This window comes from Meles meles, chromosome 17 (assembly GCF_922984935.1).
Source record: "Meles meles chromosome 17, mMelMel3.1 paternal haplotype, whole genome shotgun sequence".
Classification (NCBI taxonomy): Eukaryota; Metazoa; Chordata; class Mammalia; order Carnivora; family Mustelidae; genus Meles; species Meles meles.
This window is the reverse complement of record NC_060082.1, coordinates 66,156,213-66,170,148: the sequence shown is the minus strand read 5'-3', so window position 1 is coordinate 66,170,148 and position 13,936 is coordinate 66,156,213. Positions and strand designations below refer to the sequence as shown.

General features: G+C 39.8%; 1 protein-coding gene across 2 annotated transcripts in view; it reads left to right on the top strand.

The window, feature by feature from the left end:
* The first annotated feature begins 2,286 nt into the window (after positions 1-2,286).
* Positions 2,287-13,936, top strand: part of FMO2 (flavin containing dimethylaniline monoxygenase 2) — a 29,842-nt gene continuing 18,192 nt past the window's right edge. Inside the window, exons 1-2 of one of the 2 annotated variants that reach the window (XM_045983188.1) lie at positions 2,287-2,345; positions 2,630-2,767. In XM_045983188.1, the coding sequence (XP_045839144.1) occupies positions 2,636-2,767 (132 nt within the window). In that variant the 5' untranslated portion in view covers positions 2,287-2,345; positions 2,630-2,635. Of the gene's footprint in view, positions 2,346-2,435; positions 2,511-2,629; positions 2,768-13,936 lie in introns of those variants that run through there. The other variant, XM_045983189.1, reaches the window with a different exon arrangement.

Genomic DNA, 13,936 nt, shown 5'->3' with positions numbered 1-13,936 from the left:
CCTTTTGTCATTTCCTTGACTCACTGTTTGTATACAGAAAAGCAACTGATTTATGTCTGTTGAGTTCTTTTTTTTTAAGATTTTATTTATTTATTTGACAGAGAGAAATCACAAGAGAGGCAGGCAGAGAGAGGAAGGGAAGCAGGCTCTCCGCTGAGCAGAGAGCCAGATGCGGGACTCGATCCCAGGACCCTGAGATCATGACTTGAGCTGAAGGCAGCGGCTTAACCCACTGAGCCACCCAGGCGCCCCGTCTGTTGACTTTTTATCCTACAATTTGCTGAATTCATTTATCAATTCTAACAGTTTCTTTGTGGACTCCTTAGGACTTTTTTTAATATGTAAGATCATATCATCTACAAATAGAAATAATTCTACTTCTTAACTATTCATATGTCTTTTATTTCCTTTTCTTAAGTAATTGCCATGGCTAGAACTTCCAGTACTATGTTCTAGAGAAGTGGTGAAAACAGGCATCCTTTCCTTGTTCCTGATCTTAGAGGGAAAACTTTCAGTCTTCCACAGTTGAGTATTATGTTTGCTATAGGATTTTCATACACGGTTTTGACATGTGGTGATAGTTTCCTTTTACTCCTACCTTTTTGAGTGTTTTTGTCATGAAAGGGTGTTGAATTTTGTCGAATATTTTTTCTGCATCAACTGAGATAATCATGTGTTTTCTCTCCTTTGTTTTTTGATGTAGTCTGTTACACTGATCAGTTTGAACATGCTATACCATACTTGCATTTGGGGAATAAATTCCACTTAATCATAAAGTATAATCCTTTTAATATGCTTCTGAATTTTTTGCTAGTCTTTTATTGAGGATTTTTGCATCAGTGTTCATAAAGGATACTGATCTGTAGTTTTCTTTTTTTGTAGTGTCATTGGCTTTGGTATTTGGGGTAATTCTGACCTCATAGAATAAGTTATGAAGTGTTCCCACCTCTTCAATTTTTTGAGAAAGTTGGAGAAGGATTGGATTATTTCTTTAAATGTGTGGTAGAATTCACCAATGAAGCCATCAAGTCCTAAGCTTTTCTTTATCTTTTATGATGTCCATTTGTCTATTTCTTTGTGATTTAGGCTTGGTAGCTTTTTTGTTTCTAGGAACATGTCCATTTCATCTAGGCTATCCAATTTTTTCCCACACAATTGTTCATACCACTATCTTACAATTTTTCTTATTTCTGTAGAATATATAATAATCCCTCAGTTTCATTTCTGATTTTAGTAATTTGAGTATTCTCTCTTCTTGTCTTTTTTTTTTTCTTTCTTAGTCTATTTAGCTAAATGTTTGTCAATTTTGTTGATCTTCTCAAAGAACCAACTTTTGGTTTCATTGATTTTCTTTACTGTTTTTATTCTCTTATTTCATATATATTTCATTTATCTCTGCTCTAATCTTTATTATTTCCTTCCTTCTGCTGGCTTTGGGTTTAGATTGTTCTTCTCTTTTCTACTTCCTTAAGTTATAAAGTTAGGTTGTTGATTTGAGATCTTTCTCATGTTTTAATGTAAGCATCTATCGCTATAAATTCCCCACTTAGCACCACTTTTGCTGTGCCCCATAAGTTCTGGCATGTTGTTTTATTTTCGTGTGTCTCTAAGTATTTTCTAATTTCTCTTGTGATTTCTTCTTTGGGCCAGAGCAGGAATGTAAATTCCAGGAGACCAGGAACATGATCTGTTTCACTCATCTGGGTACAATCATATGCCAAAAATGGTGCCTAACTCATAGAAATGAATATTTATTAGATAGATAACTAACCCATCAACTAAATAGAATTCTATTTAATAGAATCAACTAAATAGAAGTGTTGCTATAGATATAAAGATATTGATATACTAGAAAGTGAAAAATCAAATTGAGAATAACAGAGTGTCATTCCATTTTTGTTCGGGTGTGTATATGTGTAGACAGACAAATGTCTGGAAAGATATACCAAAATATCCATGTTGGTTATAATTATCTCTGTATGGTGGGGTTAGGGATAATTTTAACTTCTTTGTATATTTATTCATATTTGCAGTTTGGTTGATGAACATTGGTCACCTCCATTATAAAAAGGTTTTTTATACTATACATCTGATATGTGTAGGTGTATGACGGTGTCACTGTAAAGATCATTACCCTGGACCTCAGAACATAAGCCTCTTGCTTAATTTCAGAACTCCTAAGGAAAGCTGGGGAGTTTCAGTTTGCAAAACGCTGAAGGAGCAGGAAGCCCCTCCCATCCGTCAGGGCCTCCCCCAACATTTAAAGCCCTCTGACTGCTTCGAGTCCACACCCAACAGAGAAAACTATCCTATAGGAGGGACAGCACAAAAAGGCAGAAAGAAAGGTAAGGAAAAGCTCAGCACTCCAAAGACTGTGATGAGATTTGGCTCCTACGGCTGTTATTAAACAGTTTGGCATTATTAAATGGGTTGGTTTTAAATGCTAAACCAAGACATCATAAACAAAGTCTGCAGAGAATTGCGACCTGACTAGTGAAGTGATTTATTAAGTTAGTGCTACTTATTATACTTACTGCTACAGTTTCGAGCTAATTACTGACCACACCGTGAGGGCTTTCTTAACCTCTTGTCCCAGCGTAGTAATATTTATTGATCCACTCCTTAACAGAAGACCATGGCGAAGAAGGTGGCCGTGATTGGAGCTGGGGTCAGTGGCCTGGTCTCTCTGAAGTGCTGTGTGGACGAGGGACTGGAGCCCACTTGCTTTGAGCGCACTGAAGATATTGGAGGGCTGTGGAGGTTCAAAGTAAGTAAAATCTTCCTGTTTCCTGAACAGACTGTGCTTGCAGATGGGCCTTATTGGGGGATTTCCTAAGCCACTTTGATCAGACTTATTTCATCCAGCCACACAGGAACTACAGAAATGGGCTGTTGTCTCTCCCCAGATTGTTACCATCCTAACCCAGCCAGGCATGAAAAGGACCTTTCCTTATGGAAACTGCAACTGTCCTGCAGCCCACATTCTTGTGATTCTCAAAGCCACATACTAATATTGGAGAATATACCATGAAACAGAAGTGATAGGGATTCTTCTCAAGATGCCAGTGTATTCCAATCACTGAGCAGATGCTTTTTCAGAGAGTGTGCTCTTATTACTACCGACTGTTTTTTTTTAATTTATTTCTTTTTTTCAGCGTAACAGTATTCATTGTTTTTGCACAACACCCAGTGCTCATGCAATCCGTGCCCTCCCTATTACCACCTGTTCCCCCAACCTCCCACCCCCGACCCTTCAAAACCCTCAGGTTGTTTTTCAGAGTCCATAGTCTCTTATACTACCGACTGTTTTTATCTGACAAACATTGTTTGCTTAGCTTTATTAATGACACTCTAGGGTGACTGCCAGGAAACTCTTTAAAGATATTATCGGGGTGCCTTGGGGGCACAGTCTGTTAAGCGTCCAACTCTGTTTCAGCTCAGGTTGTGATCTCAGGGTGGTGAGATGAGCCTCATTGTCGGGCTCCACATGCAGCGTGGGGTCTGCCTGAGCTTCCCACTCCTTCTGCCCCTCCTGCTGTGTGCACTCTCTCTCTCTCTCAGATAAATAAATAAATCATTAAGAAAAATAAAGTAAAATAAAAAGATATTATTAAATATATTCATTCAATTCATTCTATTAGCTAAACCTAAAAATTGATAATTCTGTCCATTCATCTGATTTTACATAAAAATTAGAAAGATATGTAGACAGATAGCTGTACAGATTCATAGTTTTTCTTTCCTACGGTCTTTTGAGTTTAAGGACTAGCCTGCCACCTCCTAAGTGTGAGATCTCGGGCAAACTTATTTACAAGCCTGTGTCAGTTTACTAAGGGATAGTAATAGAACAGTGTGATTATTTCACAGTGCTGTTTTGAAGATTAAGGGAGATAAGTCATGTAAAAAACTCAGAGTGCAATAAACGTTAGTTACAATAACTACATTTATATTTTATAGACTACGCAAACAGAAACTGAGGGAAGTTAAATAACTTGATTGTGGTTACACAGCTTAGAAGAACTGACATTCAAACTCAGGTGTCTATGACTTCTAAACAGCTAACCCTCTCCTTACAACCATGGCCAACTTGCATTTTTGCTCAAAAAGTTTAAAGAAAAGTTCCAGCGCTGCACTCCAGAGCAAAAACTTTAGGAGTGTATATCAGGTACATCTAAGTGAGGGATCGAACAGGTGAGAACACTCTAGACCAAAGCAAAAGGTTTCGGGGCGCCTGGATGGCTCAGTCGTTAAGTGTCTGCTTTGGCTCAGATCATGATCCCAGCATCCTGGGATTGAATCCCACATCGGGCTCCCTGCTCGGCGGGGAGCCTGCTTCTCCCTCTCCAGCTCCCCTGTGCTTGTGTTCCCTCTCTTGCTATCTCTGTCATAAATAAATAAAATCTTAAAAAAAGAAGAAGAAGAAGAAGAAGTAGAAGCAGCAGCAGCAAAAGGTTTGAATATGCTAAAAGCAGACTCTGGTATCAGCAGAGACCACCCAAAGGGCTCTGCCTAGAAGCCAACCAGTTAGGGGAAGGCATGACATCTAGCCACGTGCTTTTTGCCAGTCTGAACTGAATTTGATGCCAAAACGGATTTTTTAACCTTACGTTTCTCAAACGTATATGACTATAATACACATCCATAGAGTTGTTTAAAGATACTTAACACCAAATAGATTAATTAAATAAATAAAGATACTTAACACCAGACCGGACTTGGTGAATCAAAATCTTTTGAGGAGAGGAACCTATTTTTAACAGGAGACCCAAATGAATCTTACGATGAGACAAGTCTGGCAAACAAATTGCACAAATACTGAATTAAAAAAACCATTCAACTATGCAAACGCAATCAGAGCTAGGGATGGAGATGTTGGTCCCTATATAGGACATGGAACTTGCAGGGAGGAAACTGGAAAAACAGCTTGAATCACATTCCTCGCTCGCTAACAACTGCTCACTAGAAACACTCTAGCTTTTCCCCGAGAAGGTGATATGATAAGGTGGTTATTCCTGTCTTAACCGAACATGTATTTTTTACTGTTGTTCACACTAGGTTCACACGCAGATTCCATTGACATTTTTTTCACCCAGGTAGATTTTTTTATCCTAAGGAAGAAATGTGAAGTTATAACAAATTAATATTTAATAATAAATGTGTCACTGTTTTAGTACCTGATTTGGGACTTAATATCAAAAAGCCAAATGTCCCTTTCTTTATTATCATCAATTTGGCAACAGAACAGGTGAGAGTTATTTTGGATGATCTGTCAAATATATGATTTGATGAATTCCAGGAAGATTTCTTTCTGCCCCAAACTATTTTTCCTACTATCCTATTCCCAGTTCTCAATGTCTAATGTTTCAGAATTAAAGATACCTTCCTACGGGTTAGAAAAGGAAAGTTAGATTACAATGTGAATTAATTAACTTTTATTAGATATAAAATGCTTAAGTATATAATTTCCTGAAACCTGTAACAATATCACATTTCAAACCTCCCAAAACTATATCTAATTTTAAAAAAACAAACAATTTTCTCAGCTCAAACAAGACAAATAATCTCCCGGCAGGGTGAAACATACAGGGCAAGATTTCACAGGTGGCCAGGGGAGCCACGTGAAGGTCTTGATTACCAGCAGCCTGGGTTGCCAAAGGGAGAAGGAACGAAAAAGAATGCTGGGAGCCACCATGCCCAGTCCCCTGGGGAAACTTTGCCTCTTCGCTCCTCTACCATCCAGAATCAGTTCTGAAAATAAGTAAATATTCTATATTTACACACAATCCTTCTAAGGTCACTTAACATACTTAGTGCTGACGTCAGTTTAAACAAAATTTAAGGAGACTTGCCCCAGGCCCAACTCAGACTGCTGAATTCTTCCAAAAGGTTCTCCAGCGGCCCCTTGTGGCAGTTTTGGAACATGGGTAGAGTGGGTCATTAACATATTTTTAGCATTTTTCCAGCAATGAAAAAGTACTTGCCATGCATCCTCATTTTTTTTTCACAATACCCCTAAAAAGTAGTGTTGGGCAGCAAGAATTCCAGCCCCCTCAAAAGTCCTTCCAGCTGGACCAAGAGTCAAACTGACATAAGACAAATTAGCAGGAGAAAATCACATTTGATAGGCATTACACACACAGAGAACCCACATTAACACGTAAATTTCAAAGACAGGCAACATGAGGAATGGATGTCATTCTGAACTAAAGAGAAGGGGGTGTGGTTCTGGGACTTCAGAGGAAAGAAATACACTTCACAGGACCATAAGAACAGTAGATGCTTGGCAGTAAGATACTTCCCCTACGGTTCAGATGGGTCACTCAGATAAAATTTATCTCTGTTAATAACACTTACTCTGGGAAATACCCCCAATTTAGATTCTTCTGTGTGGTTAAGAGAGTACAAAATTTTTCTTGAGCCCATAGGGTCTCAAGTGCCTTCAGATCAAAATAATCCACATGCCCAAGTGGCATGTTTGGGGGGCTGGAGTGGTGGTGGGGGAGCTGTCCTGAAACCTTTCAGGCTTCAGTATGTATAATGATTATCCTCATGGACCTATGAAGAGGGAGCTGAGATCTGGAATGAACAACTTGTCCAGAGGAACACAGGTGTGGAAAAAGCACAACAATGAATGTCTGTAAGATTCCTGAGCCTGCGTATTTGATCATCTTACTGAGGTGTTAAGAGAGGAAAACATGACCTTCCTTTAGCCACTAACCTTCTCTGCCTCTTTCATTGTTCCTGATACCTGTGTTCACAGGAAAATTACCAATATACATTGTTTTATACATTTGGATATAAATATATCTTTTCCCAGCTACATATATTCAATTATTTTAATTACTCTTCATATAACAGTCTCTAAATATCTTTCCATCTTGGTTTCTTTCCTCTAGATTCAACCTGAAATTTTACTTTCTTTCTTAAAATGTGACTCCCACAAGATCCAATATTCCAAACCAACTTATTTTTATAATATATATATTTTTCAGAACAAAAGAGGTGTTTGGCATTGCTTCAGGCAATGGGAAATGAATTGGACACCCTCACTGCCCTCAAAGAATTTATAATCAGTTGCTCTAACAGTTGCCCTCTGTGACTTATGCTTCACTTGGCCTGGATGGTCTGCCTTTACCGAAACAAACTTAATGTTGCATTAGCTTTTTCTGCATTTACAAATTAAAGCTATCACTCATATTATTTTCACATGAACTATCTCATTTTATACTCACAATATTCTCTTACATTATTTATTATTAATTTCAACTTAAATGTAAGAAAACCAAGGGTAAGTGGCTTACTCATAGTGACTCATAATAAATGGTAGTTGATGGGTCCTAGAAGTAGCCACAAGATTGATATTAAACATACATAAGTTCTCCCTATGCTTTGTCTCATGTAAATCCAATCATTTATACTGAGTTTGGGAACAATTAAAAGTTCTTGATCTTGGGATGCCTGGGTGGCTCAGTTGATTAAGCGTCTGCCTTCAGCTTGGATCGTGATCCCAGGGTCCTGAGATCGAGTGCCGCACTGGGCTCCTTGACTGGCCGAGAGCCTGCTTCTTCCTCTGCCTGCTGCTCCCTCTGCTTGTGCTCTGTCTCTCTCTGACAAATAAATAAAATCTTTTTTAAAAATTTCTGGATCTTTTTTATTTGAACCATTGATGATGCAGGTCACTATTACTCTATTCTTTTGAAACTGAATTTTTTTTTAAGATTTTATTTATTTGATAGAGAGAGACACAGCGAGAGAGGGAACAAAGGCAGGGAGAGTGGGAAAGGGAGAAGCAGGCTTCCCACCAAGCAGGGAGCCCAACACCGGCCTCGATCCCAGGATCCTGGGACCATGACCTGAGCCGAAGGCAGATGCTTAACGACTGAGCCACCCAGGCGCCCCATGAAACTGAATTTTTAATCCAGTTTATAGGAAATCACATTTGTGAATGTTAAACAGTATTTCGTTGATTTTACCCTTGGTCAAGAAATGTTTATTTGGGGGTGCCTGGGTGGCTCAAAGGGTTAAGCCTCTGCCTTCAGCTCAGGTCATTGTCTCAGGGTCCTGGGATCAAGCCCCACATCAGGCTCTCTGCTCAGCAGGGAGTCTGCTTCCCTCCCTCTCTGCTTGCCTCTGCCTACTTGTAATCTCTGTCAAATAAATTAATCTTTTAAAAAAATGTATAAAAAAAGTTTATTTGAAATTTCACTTCTGTCCATTCTATTTCAATTCTATGCTTTGGATACACACAAATTTGATCACCTGGATTTGTGTGCATCAAAGTTATTTACTTAAATGTTGAAAATAGGAAGATAAAAATGTGAAACAGACACGTGGGGTATCACCATATGGAACTCTCCACATGCTACCATCTCTGCACTGACCTATACGTGCACTCCTGTCTATCTTTCCCATGGCTCAGTCTCTTTTGTTTCACTTTGTTCTTTAAAAAAAAAAAAAGTTTTTATTAATTTACTTGTCTAATGGAGAGAGAGCACGCAAGCAGGGCAAGCGGAGGGCAGAGGAAGAAGCAGGCTCCTCGCTGAGCAAGGAGCCTGATGCAGGACTTGATCCCAGGACCATGGGGTCATGATCTGAGCTGAAGGCAGACGCTTAACCGACTGAGTCACCCACGTGTCCTTCAAACAGCTCGTTCATTTTAACAGCACATTCTGTTCACTTAAAATTTAACATTATACAAGACCAGTGTAGGGGCAGAAAACTTTTCCCTTCTGCCCTTCTAGGTTCTTTGTCTGGTCCAATAATCAAATTGATATAAGACAGAGTAACAGGAAGAAAAGGAACAAACATTTAATAACATGTATATCTCTTCTGTACCTGGGAGAGACCCAGGAAAACTGAGCAACTCCCGGAAGTGGCCACCACCTTAAATACCATCTTCAGCTAAAAACAAAAGAAGATGTGGAGGGTGGGGAGTCGGTTACAGCAGGTGACCAGGAAAAGCAGTAAGTAAGGGGAAGGTTGTTGTGCTGATTTAAGGCATTTCCTTCTCTTTGATAAGAGTTTCTAGAGTTGTTGTTTTTTTTAAGGTACAGCATTTTTGTTATTTTTTTTTATTGTGTACTTCATTTTTTTCGGTGTTCCAAGATTCATCATTTATGCACCACACCCAGCGCTCCATGCAATCCGTGTCCTCCTTAATACCCACCACCAGGCTCACACGCCCCCCCCCCCCACCCCTCTCCCCTCCAAAACCCTCAGTTTGTTTCCCGGAGTCCACAGTCTCTCATGGTTCATCTCCCGCTCCAATTCACTTTCCCTTTCCTTCTCCTAATGTCCTCCGTGTTATTCCTTATGCTCCACAAGTAAGTGAAACCAATGATAATTGACTTTCTCTGCTTGACTTATTTCACTCAGCATAAAAAAAAAATAATAACAGTGGCAATAAAATGAATAGCACTAACCTTTGCTTGCTAGCTGTGGCCAGAGAATGTGAAATGTAATGCATCATCCTCAATCACTGCTGCGAGTCTACAAGGCCTTGGGTTTCCTATGCAACAGCTGAGTCAGCCCACCTGCAGAAAGTGAGAAACTCGCTCTGTCTTGTTCAGTCGGGAAGCCAGTAGGTCTAGCTCAGGCATGATGGTGTGTGAACTAAAAAGTAACAGAGCAGTGCTTTCAGTCAAGGAAGGCCAGACGTGGTGGTGACATGTGAGACGGAACAGAGGTGGATGACCATGAAATTCTCTGCTTGCATCTCAGTTTCTGACTCAGTTGAATTCTTCCGGGTGATGACCATCAAGCAGCTTTTTTTTTCCTATCTACCAACTAAAATATTTTATTTTTTTATATAATTTTATTTTTTCAGTGTTCCAAGCTACTTTCTTCATCTCTTTCTCCAGTCCACTTCTTCTTTTACTTAAAAAAAAAAAAAAAAGGAAATTGCTGTGGACGGCAAATGCTCTTGGGGATGTGGAGCAACAGGAGGTCTCCCTCACTGTCTGTGGGAGGCAGGATCTGCAGCTACTTTGGAAAACAGTTTAGCAGTTTCTTCTAAAAGTCAACATTGTTACCAATGATCCGGCAATTGCATTTTTTGGTATTTAGGTTCAGAACTGAAGACAAGTCCACATGGCATCTGCATGTTTTTGTTCCTGGCACTTTCATTCCTAGTTGCCCAAATTCAGATGCAATCAAGATTTCCTTCGGTAGGTCATTGGATAAAGAAACCGAGGTACCTTCAGACAAGGGAATCTAGTTCTAAAATGCTAGGGAATGGATCTCTTAGAGAAGAGCTCTAGGCTTTGAAAAGGTATGGGAGAACCTTCCGTAGATCTAAATAAGACAAACCAACCTGAAGAGCTGCATAGGGTATGATCACCACCATAGGACATCCTGCGAAGACACAATTATGAGACAATAAAAATCAGTGGTTTCCATGGGTGGGGGAGGAAAGAAAGATAAAATGCAGAGAGTGCAGGGGACCTGTAGGCTGGCAGCACCATTGTGTATGAGACTGTGGCGCTGGGTGCCTGTCATCATGTATCCGTCAAAACCCATCAGATGTACAACCTGAGTGAGATCTCAGGTAAGGTCAGTGAATCGGTAAATTACTGATTTCTAAATCAGATGAGGTCGGTCATGTAAAGCGAGGTCAGCACATTACTGACCCTGAGGGATAAGGTTGGGTCAGGATAGGTTCACCAATTTGGGGAAATGTACCATGAGGTGTGACACGATATTGGTGTGGGGGGCTGTGCGTGTGTGGAGGTGCGGGACACAGTGCGGCTCTGTAAGCTCTGCTTGATTTTTCTGTGAACCTAACACTTCTCTACAACAATAAAGGCTATTTTTCCCGGGAGGAGAGGGGAAGAATTCCTAGAGATTGACTCGGGCACTTCACCCTGGTACCTCCAGGGCGACACCCTTATGAGCAGAGATTTCCCTTCTACATGTAAGTGTCTCTTACAGAAGGGTAATTCTGCTTGGTTTTCAGAGCTGCCCCTCTGTCTGCTGTTTCTTGAAAATAACCAGTTTAAAATAATCCCCATGTCAAACGGACATATCCAAGGGTGTCAAACTCTGCTGCTCTTCACGGTTTGGGAACAAACAGCCATTTGATCTCCAGAAGAAATTAACGCCTTTCCCTCGTTTTACTTTCAGGCGTTTCCCCAGGTAAATTTATCCCCAGAATCTAACACAGCAAACTCAGCGTACAGCATAACTTGAGTTTTTTACCTTGCTGCCCATTTTATGGAACCAAATTCAACATGTTAGATATCTGTAACCCTCCAAGCAATGAAATATCAAATACTAGGCATGGTCCTTAATTAAGCCTGTTCACCTGTAGCTTAAGATATACACTGGTTAACTTGCCACATACATTTTTTTAAGTAATGTTTGTGTGTAATAAAACAGGAAAAAGTTTATAGCATCCTACTACCAAAACATTTACTCATTCCCACTCTGCTACTAAATGTCCATTTTAGTATCATTAAGTCCTATCTGCAGTGACGAAAAAATGCTTCTGGTTAACATGACATGTTCTTTCATTCTTTCAACATATTAAATGATTTTGTATGATATCCCCAACACATACTAGGTTCTGTTTACCTTAAAAATAAAAATTGCCAGTTATTTTACCAGCAAAAAATGGGTTTGCTGAGGAATAAAAGAGAATTGCAATCGGCTATGGCAAAACCATAGCCAAGTCCAGGGAACAAAGTAAATGGATTTTTTATTTTTTAAGGAGAAAAGGGATAAGTTGGGAGGACTGTTCTGAACTGAAAGTCCTTTGAAGTAAACCCGGAGTTCGAGGTATGGTGGCTTCTCATTGGCTGAGCTGTTGCCCAAGGGGATGAGCAAAGTGTCTCTTTCTCCCGATGGCAGAGTAGAGCAGCATCCGTGTGCGAGGTCAAGACCATCGCTTCCTGCTGGGCCTGCAACCGACCAGAAGTGTTGGGGCCGAAACCTCCCACCTGCATTTTAGTGAGGCTTTCCGTCACTAAGTTTCAAAGTCCTGAAAATGCGCAGCAGTCGCTGCAATCTCCAGATGTCCTGGCAGGAGTAGAGATACTCAAGAGAATCCGTATCAGAGCGCAGTTTTACAAGTGTTACGGGCAGCACAGAAACTCACGCAGTACAGAACAGGGCAAGCTGCCTACAGGGTGTAATGCCTTCATTTGTCTTGACAAGAAGCAGGGATCGGGCATGAGAATAAGGAGAAAGAGTGTTCTAGGCAGAGAGAGTGGCATGTGCAAAAATACAGAATCTTGAGAAAGCTGACACGCTTAGAGAAGATAAAGTCACACCATATAGCTAGACTGAAGGACACAGGATGATGGGTGGTGACTGATGGGCTAGAGAAGACAGCCAGGGTCTCTTCACGAGAAACGTGTGTCCCGTGCCAAGGAGTATACGCTTTACCCTGAAGGCGGTACAGAAAGTGGGCAATACTGGGGTCAGGGAGTTTAACTGGGGGGTCACCATGGGTGATCAAAGCCAGAGATCTAGAGAGACACCAGCCTAGTGAAGAGAGAGCAGAACACAGTGACAGTCTAATAAACATGATGGTTCCCATGTTCAGTGCCTAAGAATCAGTAGCGGAGCCCTTCTAAAATACAGATGGCTGGGCCCAAACCAGACCTACTTGGATTTTATATTTTTTCAAAGATCCCCTGAATCCTTATAAGACAGTTAGTGCATGAATGGCATTTGGGAACCACAGTTTTTGTCCCAAACAGTAGCACAACAACATAAAAATAGTTTCAGTCTTACTCATTTCAAGCAATGGAGCAGATAGATATAAGGTCCACCTGAAAGAGTGAAAATTTGGAATGATAGAATATTTGTAAAGAAATACAATTGTGTTATTCCCAACTGGTTAGAATCACCAGCATGGGAACAAAATATTGATTGGTAGAGGTCAATATAACAATGCTTCACAATGAAAATGACGAATTTGTAAGTTTTTGTAATTCACATTTGTAATAAGTTAATTTTCACTATATAAGCTTGCTCCCTCTAGCAGATTAAATATGACCCTTATAATCTTCCTTAAACTTAGATTAGCCTTTACAACCTTCTTATTTTTACAGAGTCAAAGGTAAACTTCAGTCCAACCTTTGATCAAAAGGTCGTAAATTCTAAATTACTGCTGACCAAGGTAACTTGATTTTGCTATATAGTCTTCTGACATTCAGAAAATTCCATATTAAGAGAATATTTATCATGTGATCATTTATTTTAAACAGATAAATTGTAATATATTCTGTCCACTAGGAAATTCATACTATCAGTATTTGTGCTTAAATATCATTTTTGGGTTTTATTTGGGTTTAAATATCATTTTGGGTTTTTTTTTTTGTTTTTTTTTTTAATCAGCTCCATGTTGGGTGTGGAGCCCAATGCAGGGCTTGAACTCAAGACCCTGAGATCAAGACCTAAGCTGAAATCAAGAGTCAGACACTTAAAAAAAAGGAAGAAAAGAAAAAAAAAAGAGTCAGATACGGATCCACCCACACACCCCAGCCCTGCTTATATTTTTAATTATGTATATGAGTTACATTTATCTGTTTCGAAAGCTGTGTCTTCCTGTTTGGGGCTTGTCATCTCATTCTGTCTCCATCTTTCCATCCTAAAAGTCCAAGTGCATTTTCATTCAATGTAGTAATAAGCTCCCTAAAGATAGAAACTGTGTGTCATGTTTTTATTCTTGTCCCTAACTCCCAGCTCGGGGTCTGGACAGGAGAGATGATTGATATGTATTTGTTTATTAATAAGAATCATTCTCCCTTTGTAAAAACTCACCAAACCCCAGTTTTACCCAGATTTATCTAAACACATAGACATCTGCTTCGGCCAACATAGGAAGAAGTACACACAGAAATAAAGCGTTTTCTTAACAGCTGGATGCCAATCGACCATAATAAAGATTATTACATGATCTTCAGGGGGAAAAATTGTGATGTCATCATCA